Below are 22592 nucleotides of genomic sequence, written 5' to 3'. Positions count from 1 at the left end.
AGAATCACAACCAGCCGGAAGTAGCTCTCCGCCAATCACATCGTGCAAAGCGTCCTAAACTGACGTCAGCCCCGGTACCGCTGAACCACCGGTAGCTTTGAGAACAACCTTGTGCTCTCTTTTGCTTCTGACTTTTCCCGCTAATCCACCTTCACCGTAGCCTGTGCGAGCATCATGCCTTTCGATGTCAGGAGGTGAGTACTCGACTTCCGCTTCAATTTTGGTTCGGATGTGAGGCTTTTTGCTCGCATCCCTGCAGCGCCACCAACTAGCCAGTCGATGCTGTTCCGGTAATCACATCTGGCATGAATAGGCTTCATTGTCACATCGTTTGTGCCCCCCCCCACCCTCCAGGTGCCTCAAGTTTGTTTTCTCACACCACCCTTATGTTCATCGGCCCTGGAAAAAATATTAAAAATGGAAAAAAAATGACTAGCCTCAGGACTCCCCGTCTAATGCTGCTCGATACTGTTGCGTATTTAGCGTGCGTCAGTGATGCGTTGGGAATTCAATACACAAGATAAAGTGGAAAAGGTTCAGAGAACATTTTAATGATTTTGCAACAACGAAGAGTCACTTTGTTGACATTGCAGAGCCTCTACATTGATACTCGTGAGCCAGACTTAATGGTCACGCCTGCAGTGCTGTTGGAACTCATTAATGCATATCCTGAAATAAAACAAATAGAGGATGTTGACACTCATTTAGCAATGTGGTCGTTAGTGGGTAGCATCAGAAACGTATCCTGTGACTGTCAAGAAATTAATATTCATTCATCAAGTTTGACTCACTTTTCAAGTATGAAGGGGGACACATGATATGAATGTGTACCTTTTTAAAAAAAGATCATGTGAAAGGTAAGCAGAGCTGCAGTGTTAGTGCAGAATAGCTTTAACTAGCAACGTAAACTGTCAGCAGAAGCTGATGAAAGATTGTAACGGGATCCCCGATTTCTGCAGCGGAATAAGCCTACCCTTATCAAAAAATACACTGAAGTGCTACGAGTTATTATAAAATAATAAATATGAAAACACGGCAACTACCCCAAGCCATATCTCTGGAAGTATGCTGTATGCCTTCTGCAAATAAGCAAATAGTGTCCAACTTTGCATATTACAGTGACACAACATTACAATGGTTCATATTTTAAATAGGTACAAAAAATCAATAATTATCATTATTCATTGATATGAAATACTTTAAACATTTTTCAGCCACATCGACCATCCCTGCTAAGCACATGATGTAAAAAAAAGGAGTTTATTCAATCTTTATACTAACCATTTATTTCACTTTTTCGCACTTGCATTGACCTTGTCGAAAGGTTCAATATTTTTTTTAAATAAAATGACTTAAATTGATCTTATCCTAATTATTATGAGAAATATTTTACATGATCAGTGTCCTCACATAATTGAGTGTTAATTATTAATAATAATCAGGCCTCTCATGAGCTAATCTCAGATCTGCATGGATGGATGCGATGTTTAGCATTAGCTTGCACCGTTAGCACTTGATTGTTCGGAGAAGTTCTTGGCGTGGTCATGGCGCATATTTGTATTTGGCAAAGTCTCCATTTGAACTGTTGCCTCGGCCTGAACGGTATGGATAAAAGTCCACATCCCGATTTTCATGTTAGATATCTCTATCAGCATTTTATGATTGGACGATGGATTTCGAAAAAATAGGGCTGAACAATGAATCAAATTAAAAGCCAACGATCGTCCAAAATACTGCGATTTTCGGTGTAATATTTTCAGAGAATGATTATCACACTTGCGCGCATACGTTTTGATGACACTTGGTTTATGTTTTTTAGATGTAGAGTTGGGATCAATGTCACATTGGAGGCTCACAGGCTGACTACCACCCTCGCTTCCTTTCTCCTAGAAAAGAATATGAAACCTGACGCGAGAAGTGATAACTAAATTATGGCAACACTTGACGACGCCATCTGGCATTTTTATAGCACAACAAACCGCTAAGCAAATTCGATATGAAAAGTCTAGTCTACTGCACGCGTGACATCACAAGGGTTACATGAAGTGGTCCAAATTGTCCAATATGGCTGCGTACAGGTATGTCATTGTTTTGATGCTTGCTTATTTAAACCTTTTTTTCTTAATTTGGGAAATCAGGTGCCTTGATATTTGCGCTTTATTCCACACACTAAGAAGAAAGGTGGAAAATGAATTTTGACTGGTCTGCCCCTTTAAGATATGTCCTCATTATTGCAAATATCATTGCAATTCATGACTCGTTGTGCTTGTCACAATAGGTGAACTGTAAAGCATTTCAGTACTGTATAACAAATCTGTTGTGACAGAGTAGTTGTGTAATGGGTGTTATCAGCTGGTCAAATCCTGTTTAGACTTACACAAACTTGCATTGCAACACTGGACCAGAACTCCGTTGACCAATTAATTAGCGCCGGTTTCAGTAGCCTGTGTCACGACTCACAATTGCGCCATAGGTTGAAGCCTTCCCAGAACGACGTGCCGCACAGGATGTTCGAGCACACGAGCCGCATCAAGCGTGTGCTTTCTCATTGACACGTACCCGAGTTACATGACATCATTTAATCCTATGTTCTGTTTATGAACACCCGCACCTGTACTACATGTTCCATTTACCGACTGAACGCCATGCACGCCAAGGTGCACTATATAAATGACGTACTTGCGCCATCCAAGTGTGTTCTGAGCTCAAAGCTCACCTAATTAAGTATTCTCCGAATTACCTTTATTGAAGCGTTCTGTTATCTATGTTAATGTAGCAAAGTTATCTTTTTGATTAGTTGTGTGCAAAGGTAATCAATGAATCCATTTATGAAAAAAAAAAAAAGTCATGATACCAAAATATCAAAGTGTAATATTTTCCGATTGGATGATGTCATATATCACCCTCGGGGGTGGTTGGCTTTGGTACACAACAGTGATTTCAGTCTTTTTCCTTAATTCAATTATTTATGCAATTGATAAAATTTCAATCATCTTTTGAAATGTTCTTGGGATAATATTGTCTTCCGTATCATAATCTAAGATAAAGTCAGTCACATGAGACATGTCACAATGTCCTTTTGGGGTTTTAAGTGCAGCTTTTAATTAGGGCTGAACGATTTTGAAACGTAATCAACTATGGAATTTACGTCCAATTTCAATAGAATTCTCAAATTTTGAATTCAAGTATACTAACTATAGTATTAGATGTTGTAAAATAAGTACAATTTGTATAATAATACTTTGCATAATCATTGTTTTCTACGATTACGCCATGCCAATTTTTTAATCTTTGAGTGTAATAATCCTAATTGAATTTTGATTTATTGCACGGACCTACAAAAACTATCATTATACATTTTTCTTTTGATTTTACGGATTAGGCGTGCACTAAAATAAAGGCAAACGAAGCGCGAATTAATATGAAAGCCAGCTTCTCTTCAATTCTACTTCAATTAGCGTTGTAAATAAAGTCTTTTAACATTCTACTGCATAGCAATGTCGATTTGAATTTGATTAATTATCCAGCCCTGCTTTTAATGATGCATCATTTGTACATAAAGTCCAAGGCAAATGCGTCGCTTAAGCTCTAAATAAGTGTGATGGGGAGGAAAAAAAACATTTTTACAGGACTTGTGAACAACTGACTCATACTGACTCATTTGCCTCGTAAGAAGCATTTGATAAGGTTCCTTCTTTAAAAAAAGCCACGCTGTGTTTTCGTTTGCCGGGATCAGCAGAGTGGACGGTACACAATGTCCTCACTAATCATCGCGCAACTGAGGCGCTGCACACGAGAGCGAGCGGCGAGAAGTGACGAAACGAGGCAGACGCGCTGACTGCAATTCAGGAAATTACAAGCGTCGAGGACGGCCTCTCCGAGTCAACATTAATATTCATGATTACGTCGAGTTCTCAGGAGAGGAAATGAATGAACGTATGAAAAGTGTGATCTCCCACGAGAGTGTACAGAGCGCACACAATGTTCAGCGCATCTTTGTCGTCATGAGAATTTCAGACAACAAATGCGTTCCAAAAATGTTTTCTTTGCTCAATGAACGGCTTCTGGAGTCACCTTTATGACTTCATGATCAGACCTCAGAGTGACATTGTTGCCAAAAATGTGAAATTGCAACATCAGCGCCCGTCACGTGACATGTGATTCATTTTAAAAATGAAGACACACGACAGATGCCATTGTGGCACGCCTGTTCATCAACTGGCACGTTTTTTTTGGGGGGGGTGGGGGTAAATTATGTTCCCAAGTGTAATGAGACACACATTAGCGTGGACACTCACGACAACAATGCGTTGAGGTTGTTGTCTGGGCTTCCGTTTAATCCCTCCCGGATTGAGAATTCCCTGTAGCATTTTAAAAATACTGTGCAAGTAGGTAACAAATTTATATAAAGTAACATTGTAAGAATGAAAAGATGCCAAGTAGTACAGTTTAGCTAACGGCGGTATAGACCAAATAAGGTAACTGCTGATCAGGCTTGCGTTAGACGTGTGACGTCAGGTCATGACAGCGAGATGTCATGTATTGAAAGAATTCATGTGTGGTGCTAAGAAACACAGCTTTGAATCCTTCTCCAATTGTAATCCACAATATTATTTTTTTTCCCAACAATTAAAATTTTCCCTTTTGGTTTTCTTCCTATTTTAATTAATTCTCTTAGAACTCGGAAAAGGCGAACAGTTCTCAGTCAACCAATAAACGTGAAACCGTTTGTCTACCTCTGTGCTCTAAGCGGTGAAAAACATGTTTTCTATTTCATTTCTATTTATTTTTAATTCTTTATTTAAACATATATAATGAATTAAAGACAAGTCATGATCTAAAATAAAAGGGAGGGAAAAAAAACAAACAAACAGAACTTAATGTAAAAGCCTCTGTATTTTATTTTTTTTACTTAATTCTGTTTTCCTTTAAGTAACCTTAAGATAAAATTTGCTTCATCAACTGGGGAGAAAATTCATTTAGTTATTTTCGCACATATGAGTCTTTTTCCGAATGTTCTAAATTATTTTACTCCGCCAAATTATGGCGCACATTGAAATTTCCATCGCGAAGATTGAATCAGCAGTGCCTCTGCTGGTTTCAAGCAAGTATTGCACTCCATTCCGCCACAATATCGTCAAAGTAGAGGTGCGACTATTCCTTGACAAATGAATCGATTATCATGTTAATCGTTAAATCATTGAAAATACCTTTTTTAATTTAAAATGGTAAAAATGCTCGCCATTACAGCTTCTCAACAGTAAATTCTCAGATTTCTGTTATCCTTTATTAGAGACTAATTATCTTTAATGTTTAATCTTTAGTGTTCAATCAAAAATCAAACATTTGCTTTTACTTTGAAAAAAACAATTACAATTTTCTTTTTTCTCCTTTTTTCTTTTTTAAGCATTTTCTGAACAAACCAGTGTCTGATTTTTCATTTATTTATGCTAGCATATTTTCTGAACTGTCAAGTTGAAATAGTGTCATGGTGTTAAATAAAGGGGTGTAAATTAATTTGATTAATTTTAAAACATGTCAATTAATTGGATTGATTAACTCATTCACTATCAGCCGAGTGGAAAAAAAATGGATCTTTGACGTATTTATCCGTCAATGGCAGTGAATGAGTTAAAAAATTATTTGATGAATTAAAAAAAAAATCGACCAACTGATCGACAAATTAATAAATTATTAAAACAATTGTTAGTTGGTGCCCTACTTCAAAGCAGGGTTATGCAAATCTCCTCTATTGACTGAAGGCTTAACAGAAGATTAATCGATTATCATGCTCATCCCAACGGACTTTTTTGTTGCCATCGTTTAAGTTCTGAGGGTCTGGAATTCAATTCAGGAATGGTGAAACAAAGTGAAGTAGCAGAGTCTGCTGGGCAGGAAGCACCTCCCTCCCACTTCCTCCCCCACCCTGCATTGCCTCAGCCGTCATGATTTCACTGGCAGCTCTCGGTGGAAGAAATGTCAACAGATGTGACTGCTTTGGCCGGAGATGAGGAAGGAGTGCGTGAGGTTGTGCGCTGTCAGTGGGGCAGTTTGGCTTGAAAAATGTATCACAGCCCAAAAAGGACATATGCGTGAGCTCACAAACTGAAATAGTTCTGATGTTTAGTCGCACATTTTGCCTCCTCTTCACTCCATAAGTAGGCTGCAATAACATCACTAGAAGAGTCACCGTATGATGATGAGTTATGCAGTAATTCACTTTTGTTTTTTTTATACGATGGTGGTCCACTTTGCTGCATGAGTCGATCATTACGTAGGTTAGCGAAAGCATTATTCCGTGATCAGCTATAACTTACGAGTATTGACATTGAATAGCAGTATCAGAAATAGACTTTACACAATCAGGATCTTCAGGCCAATGACCGAACAGCGAGTTATATAGTAATAAACGAGTTGTATAGTAATAAACCGATCACCAGTCTGATCACAGGCTAGAGCAATATGTCTATTTCAATAATTTGTATATGTCCTGCATATACTGTTATATTGTGATTTGAATATGGATCATTTATTATTTAATAAATGAACAGAACCATTTATATTTTTTTGCACCCAAAATATTTCAAAAACGTGATGTCAATTATTACTTAAATAATCATGACGAATATTTTTTCTATAATTGAGCAGCCCCTAATATCGGATTTCCCTCCTCCATTTTACGTATATTGAATCTTTCCCAGGGTTTTTGGGACAACTTTTAGGGTTTAAATATTGTTTTAAATATCTATATATATATTTACATTTACACAAAATTGTGGACAATGCAATGAAGTTAACAGAGTAATCCTGCTAACTAAACAAAAAAGAAAACCATCAAAATACTAGCCGTCGTTTTTGGGCGAGCCGTTTCCCTTTTCCAGCTGCTGAGATATTTTTCTGCTTTGTTGATGAATTGTCTTTTTAATTCATTTTACGACTGAGACTATATCCTGATGCTGTCAGGGGTTTGGTCAAAGTATCATGATCTTATCGCGACTTTGTTTTTATTGGTCTTGTGCTTTCTTGTGTAAATGTTATGTGTGAAGGAGCTACGTTGAGGTCGGGTCACAAATGGAGTGCAAACAGCTGGGTGTGTGTTGCAGCAGGCTGTCTGGGCCTGTAGAAGTCATGGCGGCGTTCCAGGGCTAACATTCCAGCACTCTTCCGTAATATCGCACGGCCCGACGAGTACATAATGTTCTTCCCTTCACAGCGCGTCGTGTTTACCTTTTTAATTTTTTTTTTTTTATCGCACCACTCTTTACACCCCCTTTGTCCCCTTTTTTTCTTTTCAGGTTCGATATCTACAGGAAAGTGCCCAAAGATCTGACCCAGCCCACGTACACAGGCGCCTTCAGTGAGTACAATCCATGACGTTTGATGCTAAAATGCTCTTTCTTGTTCGAACTGAGACAAAATTCACATTTTGCACCTCAATCAAGCTCACCGAAACGCTAAACTAACGCATAGATGTCATTTCTCAGCTTCAGGCACCACTTTGCATTGGAAACAAGTAAACCGTGTCTTTCTGGACACACACCAGCGTCGCTTGAAGCCTGAAAAAGCAAATATTTGCAAACATGGAAGTAGTTTGAAAATGTCACTTATGGAGATGAATTAAAATTCACAAATATGTAATAGGCAAAATGACGATGGTGTTATAGCATTTGTGTTGATTGCACTTCTCCAGCCAAATGTGCATGTACTGCAACGATAACCTAAACTCAGTGGTGGGCGGTCAAGGCCTTCAAGGTCTTCTCTGCTGGCCTAACATAGTCAAGAAATCATGATCATATTCTGTCCTAGTGTTGTCTTTTTATTGAGAGTTTTATCCAATCAGAATTCAGATAGCTCGTGTTGCCGGGTAGATTTCTTAATACCTGTAGCATGCACTATTCGTCCGAGGCCTTTGCATACAATCATGCGGGCATCTATTCTGTGTGAATGAGGGGCTTCTGCAGTTGATAGACAGTTACGATAGCCAATCAGATCACGAGTTGGTTACAGTCGGGCCTTCTCGCTGGCCTTACTCTGAATGTGATGAACGCGTTTTGTGATTGGATACTCACTCGTGAGACGGCAGCGCTATGCGGAATCAGCACACCCTCAGGTCGTAACCGGCGTTTGAAAATCTAAAATATTTTCTTGCTTGTTTTTTTTTTTTTTTTTTTTTTTAAACCACAATGGCTGAAGCAGGGAAAGTGTGGATTTAATTGCAGATAAACCTGCGAGGTCATTTTCAAGACGGACCTTTCAAGAGAAGCTAGGACGTCTGACACTCACTCAGTAGTGCGCAAGTGTCTTTCTGTATATTATTTGTCCAGCCGTGGTGTCATAAAAGATTAATCGGACTAAGTAGAACGTCGCTGAAGGCCTACGTGTCGAAATGCACGGGCCGCCACTGCCTAAACTCAACCAGCATTTCCCAGATAGATGACTGAGAGGAAAAGGTGTGACGGATTGGCACGTACATTCATATTTGAGTCTATTTTCTGCCAACAGGTTTGAAAACAGCAATTGTTTCGACTTTGTCCCCAAAACTTGGTACAAATCCGGTTTTCGTTTCTTACCAGCTTGTTGTTGTGTGAACCAATCCTAAAGCGTGCGTGTATATTTCTGCGTCTGTTTCGCATTGTTTTGCAGAACCAGTTTAGTAACGACTCTTATTTTAAGGAAGGGTAATTAAAGCACAACGTGATACCGTGAGATCCGGTGTAATTGAAGCCCCGTAGCTGAGTGAACGCACGTGCCGTTGTACCCGTTTGGTTGGCTGCTATGACAACAGTGTTAATGATGACCGCAGGCACTTTGGATACGGAATACTTTTCCTCCCACGCTGCGTGTTTGTCACCACTAAGTCATCATCTAATCATTTAACATTTTCACCACTTCAGAAGATCCCATGACACATTTTGGGGCCCTCACTCATCCCCTCGCATCGGTCAACTGATGAAAGCGCATCGTAGAACAAAAGACTGAGTCTCCGCATACTAAATGACATAATGTTTCAGTGTCGCTGATTACAAACGCCTTCCTGGATGACAGGGAGGAGAGTGAGGCCGCTAAAGATGTCCGTTTCCCACAGAAGAGGAAAAGGATGCGAGTAGTTCCTTCGCCCGGTCCGTCAGTTAGTCAGTCGGTCACCACCCTTCCTGTCGCCATCCACTGTCTGGTCGTCCGGCTTGTTGGCGGCATCGGAGGGGGGGGACTAGAAACGACCCCCTCCACATCACAAAAGGCCAAATATTTGCTCCCTTACGCGGTAGTTGGTCTGTTTTAGCGCCGCATTCCTTTGGGGTATGGTATTTGCATTTAACAATACATCCGTTTTTAACCACGGCCGTGTTTTTTCCGGAGCCCCTCCAGCGTCGTGCGTAATATTTGTTGGGCCTGTCTGAGCTGATAGAAAATGCTCATTGTTCTCGTTTGGTGTTTCAAATGAGCCTCGGGCGGGCCCAACGGTAGAAAGGTGCGTTTGTTTACAGCGTGGCGTCAGACTGTGCGGGGCCTTGCTAATGTACATTTTCACCCTCTGTGAAACGTGGGAACGTGCGGACGCGAGGAAGGATGAGCTCATGTAATATTGCTCGATTTGTCACTCTTTCCTACTGTACTCAACCCCCCCTCCCTCCTCCTCTCCAGTAACCTCAGGAAGTAGAAGTCTTGGCGTCTCCGCTTCAAGTTGAATTGCTGACTGTTGTTTCGTTGCGACACCGTTGTTTGGCGGTTAAACATTACCCAAAGTAGATCCTCCAACAGCCGCAAGTTTGACTGCGACGCCCTGCCAACCGCAAGGTCATGTGACTGCGATCCTTGGAGACGGTTGCCGCGTAAACACGCCTCACCTGCTCGGGGGGGGGGCGTTCCGGCCATGGCTTCTCACCGCAGCGGTCTGACCGCTATGTTGAGAACTGGTTGCTTCCCTATTTTATTATTATTGTTTTTATTTTGTAGCAACACTTAGCGCATTAGTTTATAATATTCAGTAAAAGGGCCTGACTGCTTTATTTTTTGGAGCACACACTTTTTGTTTTAGGTTATTCCCAGAGGAAATAATAGAGGTACAAAAATCATGTTCGTCTTCGTCATCAAAACTTTATCAACGCTGCAGGCAGTTTAAAGTCACAATTTAACATCATGCAAGTGTAAAAAATCGGGTAACCTCTCAAGTGCAGTAGAATGTAAATAAATAATTCAACACCCTGTCTTAATTTTAAGGCATAATGCAACAGCGGCCTCTTTTCTAAGGCTCGGGTTTCAATTTGAAAAAAATTCAGTTTAATACCTATATTCCTTTTTTTTGTTTTTTTTTTTACACACTTTAAAAAATGCTGCGTTGTGTTGGAGCATATTGGGTTACTTTTACTGAAGGTTGAGTTAATTATTTCTGACCCAGCACATTGATTTGGGTTGAATTTCGCATTTGGGGAGGCCGATGAGCTGAAGCTGGTCTCCATTTTGGCGTTCAAGCGTCGAGGCTTCATGAAGAGGAGGCGAGAAAGAAGATTGTTTATTTGAGCATTTTCCCACATTAATGCTCGCTTCTTTTATTAATTCCGGAGATATTGAAATTTCTCCACATTGTCCCGAATAAAATCTGAATACAAATACATTTAAATTTTTATTAGCTTTTGGGTCCTCCACCCACCCGTTGAGAATCACTGACTTAAATCATGCAAAGAAAATTTTCAGGCCTAATTTGGACTTCATGTTTAGTTTGTCCCTGGATGCGTTGGCATGACAACCAGCAATTGGATACATTAATGCCCTTGGCCGCTGTTTGTTTAAATATGTTCTGACTGTAGTTTCAACTTCCACGGTTTTCTGGAAAATTCAAATAGTTCATGTGGATTTCGTGAGTCACGAACATTTACGTCTTCTCAAGAAATGCAAAGCTGGGCGTTTTGCCGGTCTATATGAGCTCACCTCCTTCTTGCCGCTGCGGTGTGATGGCATTTAATGTGTAATTAGTGTAGGAGGTCGTCTAAAAAGAGTGTAACAGCGAGCCTGAGCGCCACCATTAGAGCTGCTATTCACGGAGACTATTTACAGCCTCGGTGATTTCATTAATGTCAACACCGCGGCTCATCCTCGTCTCCTTCGTGGAGCAGACTGGCACATTTGGTTTGCATCATCGCTTAAAAATAGTGATGTCATTTGAGATTGGTACTGGAGAAGGGCCATATGTCATTTACGGTGTGTGTGTGTGTGTGTGTGTGTGTGTGTGTATGAAGCAAAGATATTGATTTACACTCTGCTCCCCTCTGCCCGCAGTTTCCATCCTGTGCTGTGTCGTCATACTCTTCCTCTTCCTCTCCGAGCTGACTGGATTCATAGCCACTGAAATGTAGGTAGCACGGCCGAGTTTCAATATATTTGTCGCAACTCTCGTTCAAAACCTGCACGTGAGAATGCACAGGTGGAACGTCATGACGTGATGTCAATGAATGCGTTTTCTTTCTTTGTGTCGTCAGAGCTAATGAGCGAAGTGCGTTTTGTCACAGGAAATTGGCTCCGCTGCGCTCCCGGGCGATGTGTAATTAGGCAAGCCATGTGACGAACGACACGGAAATTACACTGGCAGGGATACGTAAAGGCTCACAATATGAGTTGACGCCAGAGATGGATACAATGTATCATATAATGAAGAAATTTGGACTTCTAATAAAAAGAAATACATTAGAAATAATGGAAATGGAGGCCATAATAAACCCTTTATTAACTGTTAAATGAGAAAATCTAAAAAACTCAGTCTTACTAAAAAAAAAAAAGACAAAAGCACAGAGTGGCGTCACAGAATTAGTTTTGGAACATTCGGAAGTCATGCAAGTGTAAAAATAATTTGGGGATTTGGGGGCTATTAATAGTCATATCAAACAAAACACAAATCAAACTTGGATCGCAAGTAAGAACGCGTATGACGCACGAGTTGGAATGTGAGTCCTCAAGCTTCGCATAACTCCAAATGATTTTTCTTCCTTTTTTTTTTCTTTAATTGGAAATAGAAAATTGTTTGTTTGACATGTAAAAAAAAAAAAAAAAAAAAAAAAAAAAAAGGGTATCAAAGAGATTGATTTTGCGTCACTCAAGCTTTTACTTCATTATTTAAAAAAAAAAAAAAAATGACCACAACTGTCTTGTCTTCTTCTCTTGCTAGTGTAAATGAACTGTATGTGGATGATCCAGACAAAGACAGTGGTGGGAAGATAGAAGTGAGTTTAAACGTCAGTTTGCCAAACTTACACTGTGATTGTGAGTATATACACAATATAAACACACACACACACACGCACACACGCACACACGCATATCATTTTCTATATCGTCCACTTGCGTCTGTTTCACACCGTCATCGCCTCTTTGGCGTTCCTGTTTTTGCCGTGCCCTTCGATTGAGGCCCTTGTTTTGGCTCGCCCCCACTTAGTGGCACACATATCTTCGTCTGCCCCCGTTTGAAGTGTCGCTGCCACGCGGTCAACGTCCGCCTTTCACATCAAGTGTGTTGTGTGTTGCCCCCCCCCCCCCCCCCCCCCCAGCTTGGTGGTGTCATGACGAAGAGCAGTCTCTGTTTATTTTCTCTCCTCATGACTGCCACGACCAACTATGCGCCGGCCACAAATCAAACAAGCAAGTCAAAAACCTGGTGACTCGGATGAACACGAGTGAAAAATGGGCTCCAGATTGCTATAAAAGAAGTTTTTGGAATGCGGGAAAACAGATGTCGACCTTGTGTTGTGGCAAGATCTCGCATGACATGCGAGACAAAAGCCAGACTGAAAGCTTAATCAATATGTTCATGGTGGTTTTTATTTTTTATTTCTTTTGCAAGAAGAATCAAGCAGTTCAGTCAGCTTGAACTTTGCGATTCTCTGCCTGAGAGGTTTTGTCGTATGTTTGCCAGACTTCTTAAAAGGTCGTACTTAAGAAAAGTCACGTCATCATGGAAAGCTCCTTCACTTTTATCTGCCCTTCCGCACTTCCACATCATCTTCCTCCACTCTCCTTTACAACGTCGCATGACTGGAAAAAGCAGAACCCGCCTGTAATAACCTCAACATCATCGTCATCGTCATCTCCCCGACCCCTGATTCACTTCTTGCAGATTTTAATCTCTTGAAAAGGACAAACAGCGCTCTGCTGTATTTTGAGCTCGCCGTGAAAAATGAAAGCACAGCAAATGAGCGTCCAACATGCCGCCGGCGTCAAAGGTCAGACAGACGGCATGCGGAGGTCTTTAGTGGACATCCTACCTACGCTCGCAGGCGAAACATAGCCGGCCGGGCGCTGAAAATAGGCCGCCGTGAGCGGGCCCGGTGGGGTGGCACACGGGTCGTGGCTAGCGACGACGGAAAAACACAAACAGAGACTGACAGGGCTGGCCAGCAAGCTGGGTGTAACATTTCCTCGTCGCTGGCCTTATGGGTCAAATTTAGGTACACTGCAGGGGTGTCCGAACTTTTTCCTTTGAGGGCTGCGTACACATAAATTGAATGATGACATTGTCGGACTTTACGACACTCACTAAAAAGCGTTCAATGATTTAGTTATTTTAGTAGTTGTTGTGTATTTTCTTGTTATTTTTAACACCTGTTGAAGACGATTTGGCAAACAGTTTGGGATTTTCTTTTCTTATTTTGGGGTGGCCAACAGCCCTCTCGCACGCAAAAATGGATTTGCCCCTGCTCTGTGCAGATGTCCTCATTCAAATTAAAACAAGAATGAATTAACATTGGAAATAAGATGACAATTTTGAAAGCCGTGTTTACTTGAGGATCTTTAATCATTGTGATTTGTAATCTTGACAGTGAAATGTTAAATAATTTCTTTGCATATCTAGAAAATCTCTTGTAAGTCAAATGTATTAACGCACCCATGGGGAATATGTGCGGCCCTCAGATTTCAGAGGTCCTTATGAATGAGTTTATATGAATTTGCCCATTTAACAAGATGTATGTCACGCAGTCATTATTTTGTTATTTTTCATATTGTGATAACCTTCAGTCAGTTTAAAAAAAAAAAAAAAAAAAAAAAACTACTAAATAAAAGTCCTGACTTGGCAACTTGTCCGTTTCCAGTGGTGGGTTTGGACATCCAAGATGAGATGGGGCGCCATGAGGTCGGCCATATTGACAACTCCATGAAGGTTGCTCTCAACCACGGAGCCGGTTGCCGCTTCGAAGGCGAATTCGCCATCAACAAAGTAACGTCTCGCCGCACACACATGCACGCCATCACGCTGTCCTGCCAAGCGCAGCTTGTATTCCAAACGTCTCATGCGTCAGTCTCTCCTCAGGGTTTGCAATCATTAACCCGGTCGTTGGGCATTTGACACGTTCGCCCATGGAATAATTGTAAATCTGTTGTTTTTTTTCACGGTGAGTTTAGGGACTTCTTGTTTCCGATTAACTAAGTTATTCGTTAACATCCGCAACGTGATCATGTCACATTTGGTTCAACCTACACAATGTAATACGACCATCACCTTGTAAAAATACGCACCAAAATGAGTCACTCGATGCTCTCGTTTCATACATTTCAGAATAACGTTTGAATTAGATTCGATCAGGTTCAAATATTTGTTAATATTTTTAATGTCTGTATCGTGCGTGGTATTAATTGGCCAAAATATATTAGCTCTTTTAAAAGATGGCATAAGTCTATTTATTTATTTATTTGAGTTTTCTTTTGCTGATTTTTAACACATTACAGCATAAGAACAGAAAGGAGTAATAATAATGAATGATTTGAAAAAAAAATAAATAAATGACAAAATGTTGTGCACTTTATTCATATTTTCAATGTTTTGCTTACTTTAAGGTGTCAAAAAGAAGTTAACGTATACATTTTTAAAAATTAATCAACCGATTAATTTGTAATGTGAATTTTAATCTGCCAAATAGTGATATCAGTTCCAAAAACTATCGTTTACCTCTAGTTTGTGTTGGTGTGCAACTGAGTTTCTGATACTGTATTTTGGTTAGCTCCATTTGGTACACGAGATGGACAAAATATTAGCAAACGCCTCTCACTAAATATAAAATGTGGTTGTAAACCTCTGCAAACTCAAACCACATTAATGAGCGTGTATTGTCTCTCTGCCGGTGTCAGACAAACCTGTTTATTGCAGGCAGGTGTAAATGTGTTGTGGTTTAGTTTAGATGACACGCTTGCACTGTTGAGACCATTTGCATAAAGTAATTGTGCATGTGTGATCAGGTGCCAGGAAACTTCCACGTGTCCACACACAGTGCCACAGCCCAACCCCAAAGTCCTGACATGACTCACACCATCCACAAGCTGGCATTTGGAGAGAAGCTTCAGGTTGGGAATGGCACACTTAGAACACATTAAACCCCCCAAAAAATGAAGTATACGGCAAAAAAAACATAAAAACGTATCCTATCTCTTTTGTTTGTCTCACAGGTGCAAAAGGTCCAAGGCGCCTTCAACGCTTTAGGAGGAGCGGACAAGCTGGCATCTAATCGTACGTAATTGCGCACTACACCTGAGCGTTGGCGTGCGAAGGCACCGTGTCATTCAGCGAGGTGGAACGCTGGCACGTTGAATGCAAATGTCATCACAGATGACATCAGGAAGAAGGCAAACGCTTGTCGTGATAGGTCAAAATGCAGCTGGCTCCAAATGTACAGAATGTGGACAATGATGAAGCTTCTAGATATTGTTGAGCCGGCAAATGGAGATTCTCAATGTTTTAATTTGAAACGGTAAATTTGTCTGAAATCGCGCGAATTGAAGGCATACTTCACATGTACGCCATTTGGAAAGGCAGCCGTGCTGCGCCTGGAAATATACCGGCCGCTCAGGAAACTTCCAAAATTCCAGATGGCCTCCACACCCTTGACGGCGCCAAATAGAATTCATCTAGAGTTACGACGCCATCTTGTTACGAGCCAACATTATGAAATAAGTCCGCTTTTGATGTGAAAGACGCAGTGCCGATCTTTTCACGGCCAAAATTATACTTTGGAGAATCAGGAAGTGCAGCAGACATGGTGGTGATTCGCTTCCACGCACATGGAATTTTGCTGGGGTCGATTTGTGCTCCTACCTTGCGTGCATGATGAACAGAGTGCTGCTTTTGTTTTGAAATATGACGTCCGTGGCGTGTCCTGCCACTGTAAACGACTCTTTTTTTTGGCGAATGTTCACTTCACATGTTGCCCTAGTATTCGTTTTGTAAAAAATTGTGGACTAACATACTTGTTTGCTGTTTCTGGTCGAGCCCTTGCAAATTTTCGCTTTGCATTCTGGCAGTGGTTTTCAAACAGGTAGGCACGCGTCCAAGTTGTTGACCTGTCGCTCGCACCTCAAGTTAGTAGACACTCACTGCTACCTCCCATGTTATGACACAACGTTGCACGTCATTGATGGGGGTCTTAACTCAAAATTCATACTTGCCTCGATACTCTAAAAATCCATCAAAAATGATCACTTACAAATCTGCGATATTCCTGTAAAGAGGCACATTTAGTAGCCTCCGTACTTAAATGGTATAACTAATAAATCTGATTGATTGATTTTTTTTTCCTTTTTGCAGCTCTGGCCTCACATGACTACATCCTGAAGATTGTGCCAACAGTTTATGAGGATCTGTCGGGCAAACAGAGGTTCTCCTACCAGTACACGGTGGCCAACAAGGTACCCTAGTCCCCCCCCTTCTGTTTCTCTGCTTCGTTCGTTGATTTGGAAACAATCTTACGAAAGCACATGCAGTGAACCCCCACATACTGGTGTTTGATTTCTTTATTCACCCTTTCTTCTGTTATTTGCTGAAGTTTGCAATTCTGCGTATGTATGTTGGTCCATCTTATTTAAATTGCATCTTGTGACATTGATATGCCATTTCAAACCCTTTATTTTGGGGGCATAAATTACTCACAGATTTTCATTCTTCACGGCAGCATTTGTTCCCTATCCGTTGCTACTCGCGTGACTTCACTGTTAACCACTTCTGAGAACTCTGCTTCGGGCTCATCACAGTCAATGATCAAGAAGAGTCTGCGAAACGTGTCGAAATTGTGCCACAGCAGTTCCTTCATTCTGGTTTGAGATGATCGAAACATCGGATTTGAATGAAGTCTGGTTCTGAATGAATCGCGAGTGACTTGATGCCGTTATGACTCAGAGAGGCCTCCAGATAAGGATGCAATTACCCGGCAGTCGACTCCAAAATGCATGGCACTGCTGATTAGAGCGCTTCTCTCCCCCAGCACGCTCATATTTACCACACGCTCTTTTCGCAGGAGTACGTTGCGTACAGCCACACGGGCAGGATCATACCGGCCATCTGGTTCCGATACGACCTCAGTCCAATCACAGTCAAGTATACGGAGAGGAGTCAGCCCCTTTACCGCTTCATCACCAGTGTGAGTAAACCTTACTGTGGATTTCATACCAGGAACCTCACCCAAAATGTCACTTTATTGACCTCTTCTTTTCCGAAATGGTAATATTATTAATATATTATTTTATTAATATAGAAGTGGAATGCGCGTATTTTATTCTTGTGTTTGCGCAAATCTGAATCCAAATCGAAATATTTTATATTTTGAGCGTCACGATCAGCTGTGACCTTCATTAAAAGAAATAATTCAAAGCGATTTGATGCAATTTGGACTTGTTTTTCATTAATCATTTGCTATATCCTGGTCAAATGAAAAGCATGTTATATGTCTATTTCTTTTTGATCGTATCTATTAACTGTCCAATGAAGAACATGCCATTGAATGTTGTTTTTAAGATCACTTTACCGACACAGTGAAAGCATCTTACTTTTCTTCCGTTTGCTTTTATCCAAACAGCAAAAGAAGTCTTTTTCTAAATGTTCTGGCTATATCTTCATTACGTCACCGGGGTTTTTTTTTTTTTCCTGCTGACTGACAGCGTGGTCAAGGCTAAATTGGCCCTTTAGATGATAAGTTCCACCCTAATTGGACCTTTGTGTTGTTTAGGCCTTGTAGTGACTGACGCGAACTTAAAAGCAGGCGATGACTGTGCTTGCTCTCAGTGCACTCGTGAGTCATTCCTTCAGATTGTGAGTCAAGTATGAGGCTCTTTGGTTGCATTCCGTCTTCCAATATTGCATGCAGCGAACACAGATCGTCAGCCAGTTACAAGCATTTCCTTGCTGACCGATTGTGTGTCACCCTCTCTTAGGAATGAAGTATTTTGACGAATAATTGAATCGGGATTTAATTTGGGAAGCATTTTTCAAGGTCCTCTTCCGAGATACTATTTAACAAACACAAACGATGAATATGAATAACGTCAACAAATCTGTGGTTTTATCATCCCCAACTTTTCATGTTCCATGAAACAATGAGCTGTAAATGTACATTGCGCTTCTTAAGCACTGAACTCATCGAGACCAGTCAGGCCAGTGAAGTGTTGGAATGTAACGCGTTACTTTAAAATGTCCATTTTTATATAAATAATCTGACGCGTGTTTCTCTCAGTGGAGTAATTTGATTATAGTTAGCTAAGTCACCTTTCGTTACTACTGCGCAAAGGATAATGTGGTCATGCTGTTAACTTGCCTGCGTCTGTTTGAGCTCTCCAAAAGAAATCAGTTCTATTTACAAACAATGTAAATTCAAAATGTTACGTGTTGCCATGGCAATATGAAGCGTTAAACATGTTAGCACAAAACAGACTGCCTTAAAGAAATATTTGTTATACTTTGATGTTAAGCGCGGTTTCGGCTTCTGTTGAATGTAACTATGGAATAAAGGAACTTGTTATCCAACTTAAATTCAAGTAATCAGTTACTTTTTCAAGTTAATTGCTGCAGTACTGATCTCGACACTATAAAAATAAATATACACAATTTAAACAAAGTGAAGCGGTTTTTTTTGGGTTTTTTTTTTAATTGTAGCCTTTGCGATTTTGAAATTGCATTCCACTACGTTACAATTTGGGTTTGATTAATCGTTCAGCTCTACTTTGTGTGCAGATCTGTGCCATCATTGGAGGGACATTTACAGTGGCGGGCATCATTGATGCCTGCATATTCACCGCATCAGAGGCCTGGAAGAAGATCCAGATTGGAAAAATGTCCTAGGACTGAAGCGAAAACTGCCCCATCCCTCACCCCTACGTTATTATTTATAAGTGCAAAGTAGGCTGTTAGCTAAATCCAATCTTGCTTCCTTGTCAAGAATGTATCCTGGTGCTTAGTGAAGGCGTTGGAAGCACAGGATCTAACTTTCAGGCTACTGGCTCTCATCTCGGTTAGCGATGCTGCCCTCAGGCTCAGTGTTCGCTGGTGACGTGTGGATCATGCTGGCTATCACATGTCTGTTTCCTCCGGCCAACTTAAGAGTGAGTCATGGGTTAGCCAAGGGAACTGTAATAAAATGCAAATTTCACTCATTTTTTTTTGTTTTTAAGGGATTTTTTTTTTGTCTTTTTTTTTTTTTTTCCCTCAAAACTAAACTCATCGGTAAAGAGTCTTCCATTGAGTTACTGTAAAATGCTTTTGAGTTTCCACAATCCTCCTGTTTTGTTTTGAAGCAGTGCAGTGGTCACCTGCAATTTAAAAGTAATTTGTAAGCAATTAACCCCTAAAAAAAAGTTCACCATTGCTTCAAAAGATGTGGAAAACATTTTTCTGTTACACAAAGCCATGGCCTGACTAATGAAGCTCCTCCCGTTTCTTTATCATACAGGCCAAGATGGCAGCAAACACTTCTTTGAAAGTTGACACAAGTTTGGCCTTAGCACGAAAACAGTGATTTGGCAAGTTCTTCAGAAAATAAGCAGGATAGGTTTCTTCCAAAGAAAAAAAACATCAGTCGATAGGTGAATTTTCCAATATGAATGTAGGGGAAAGCTGCATTTTACAGATTTTACAGCACTTAACCCCTCCACATTAGACACATTTGTGACCAATGTCCATTTTGGAGCCTTTTTCCAGATCATAACTGCCATCCAACATTCTCTTTGTTTTTGTTTCAACACAGTTTTGATAAATGTTATGACGTTTTTAATGTTATGCTGGATTTAATTTTTTTGTTGGATTAAATAGTATTGAGCCACACTGAAATGGAAAAACAACATTAAAAGAATAATATTTGTGGGATTAGTAAATCTTCTGTTGTGACCGTTAAACTTTGCGCGGTGATTAAAGATCTTGCAATATTTCAAGTTTAAAAACTAATAGTGTAAAATTATGAAACAGTCTTGCATAGATTTCATCAGAATAAAATCCTAATAATGTAATTGTGCATTATGATGTGGACTGTTCAGAAATTTGCTAGTTAAACTTGAGAAAGATTGAAACAGTCGATGTTTTGGATTTGAGCGTGTTGGAAAAAGAAACAAAAACAGCTCAGTTGATGATCTTAGAAGTTTTTTTTTTCCATGAGGATATGGAAAGTCTCCACATCAACATAAAAGCTGCTGGGCTTTAACTGTTTTGGGTCATGTGAGACTTATGACACGCAGCTGTTAGAAATGACTTTCTTTCCATTTCTGTGTGGCAATAATGCTCATTCGTAGTTTTTCAATTGTTTTTTGTTTTTTTTTTTAAAGCAAACCAAGTATTGTCCTTCTTGTTTCATTCTGTTGACAGAACACGTGTTCGAAAAAAGACTGAGGTGACCCATTTGCCAATTTGTGTTAAATTCTTGTTTGCTAAAGGTGCCAATGAAGTTACTGTCATATAGTCATTAACTGCGATTTAATGATCTGCTATTTATTTAAGTCTTTTTTTTTTTTAAACTCTCTAATTTTTTGGGGGAGAGAACTCAATTCTAGGTCCAATTCACAATATGGTACTTTTGTAGTCTGGAATGCAGACGCGATGTTTCATTTCATAATAAAAGTTCAGTAGCTGAACTGTTGTTTCGTCCGCGTTATGTCGGGGACGTACAATTCAGGTTAAAAAGTGACCGTGAAAGCCCATCGGAAACGTCTGTCGGAGTACATAAAACTGAAAACAAGCGACTTGACCCTTGGCGTGCACGCACGTGCATGAAGTGGACCTTGCCCCCCGCCACCTCATTTACAATCCAGGTCGTCATGTGTGATGTCAGCTTGTAAGAGGCTGATAAGCCGTCACCGTGCGTACGTGTGGCACCGATAAGAGCCTCTTAGTGTGACTCAACTGCTTTTTATTCAGCCGGCATCTTTCAGCCTCAGGTGGCCTGCTACATATTCAAAGCGCCGCCGCCTCCACTAAACGGCAGCTTTGGCGCATATACGCCTGCTGCGCAACATGAATCATCACTAAGCCTGTCAATCAACAATGCGAGATTATTTAAGACGAGGTCACGACAAATGAAAATACGCTGCATCCGGAAATTGTTCTTCATTTGGTTCTTGTTTTAAATTATTTCCGCCTCTCAAAATTCTACACACAACAGCCCATAATGATGTGAAGCGTCAATAAAATAGTGTGCAACGGCTGTGAAAATTTACAGTGGGTGTAAAAAGTCTACACACCCTCGTTCAGTTTTAGGAAAAAAAAAACATTTCCACCTCAATTGAAAAAGCGAAAATAGAAAAGCATCCAATAACCTGGTTGCATACTTTACAAAATGCAGCTGCTATAAGTGCGGCAGTTCTATACATGGCAACATTTCCATATTAAGCGATGAGGGCGTCTTGTGTACTCAGCCCACTTCGGATTATGCCAACTGATGTTCAATCGGGTTCAGGTCAGGAGTCAGGTTGGACCTTTTCCGAACCATTTTCTCAAGGTGAAGCCATTCCGTTGTTCTTTGTTCCCTCCATCTTACGTAAGGTCACAGATTTATCCATCCATCCAACAGCTTCTCCTCACGAGGTTTGCGGGCACGCTGGAACCTATCCCAGTTGTCTTCGGGCAGTCCACCCTGAACTGGTAGCCAGCCAATCGCAGGGCACACAATAACGAACAGCTACCGTTCACACTCATAATGATCCCCCGGGACAATTTAGAGAAGGCGCGGGCAAACTACAGCCCAGGGGCCACATGCGGCCCGTTAAACGTTTTAATCCGGCCCGCTGAACATGAAAAAAATTTAATGAATAAACCCTGTTGATGTTTTATTTTCTAAATACTGCAGTTTTTCCAATATATATATATTGTTGAATTGCTTTTGTTCACTTTCATTTCAAATTAAATGTATTTTTTTTTCTCAGATGAGGTGAGGTTACCCAAACACTCCATCCATCTGCCCCTCTGTCAAATTTTAGAACCCATTGTGGCCTGCCAATCAAAAAGTTTGCCCACCCCTCATATAGAGTGTCCAATTACTATCATACATGTTTTTAGATTGTGGGAGAACGCCGAAACAGGCACAGGGATAACATGCAAACTCCAGGAAGGCTGGAGCCTGACTGCTAACGAGTCTTCAACCGAATCGCCAGTCCCAGTTCCAGCATAAGTAATACGGCTCAAGTAAAGCACAGTTGTTCTAGTGGGATTTTTCTGACGCTTGCGGTTTATATTTCTCCAATTAGTGGTGATGTCACTCTGTTCCATGATTTATGTAATCTAGTGGAAATTCTTTTCTAATCTTCTCCCGACTGACACCTTTGAACAATGTGGATCGCGAGGTGTGGAATCTCCGCAGACAATGGCTTGT

General features: G+C 40.6%; 1 protein-coding gene across 1 annotated transcript; it reads left to right on the top strand.

The window, feature by feature from the left end:
• On the top strand, positions 1-20859 carry ergic1 (endoplasmic reticulum-golgi intermediate compartment 1). The gene is made up of 10 exons (XM_088295052.1): positions 1-194; positions 7296-7357; positions 11275-11347; positions 12158-12252; positions 14076-14200; positions 15217-15321; positions 15424-15484; positions 16559-16659; positions 17265-17387; positions 18974-20859. Exons 1-10 carry the CDS (start codon positions 175-177, stop codon positions 19079-19081), a joined length of 873 nt encoding a protein of 290 aa, XP_088151178.1. The 5' UTR covers positions 1-174; the 3' UTR covers positions 19082-20859.
• Positions 20860-22592: the final 1733 nt, after the last annotated feature.

This window comes from Idiotropiscis lumnitzeri, chromosome 4 (assembly GCF_059441095.1).
Source record: "Idiotropiscis lumnitzeri isolate Australia: NSW breed Sydney's pygmy pipehorse chromosome 4, RoL_Ilum_1.0, whole genome shotgun sequence".
Taxonomy (NCBI): domain Eukaryota; kingdom Metazoa; phylum Chordata; class Actinopteri; order Syngnathiformes; family Syngnathidae; genus Idiotropiscis; species Idiotropiscis lumnitzeri.
Note: the sequence above shows the minus strand (reverse complement) of the source record. Positions and strands in the feature narration are given on the sequence as shown.

Bases quoted from the DNA above. Each gene is read 5' to 3' on its own strand.
- ergic1 (XM_088295052.1), top strand. From the start codon at position 175: ATGCCTTTCGATGTCAGGAG. The intron at 7,358-11,274 runs GTGAGTACAATC...CTCTGCCCGCAG, and splicing joins CACGTACACAGGCGCCTTCA to TTTCCATCCTGTGCTGTGTC. The intron at 11,348-12,157 runs GTAGGTAGCACG...TTCTCTTGCTAG, and splicing joins GGATTCATAGCCACTGAAAT to TGTAAATGAACTGTATGTGG.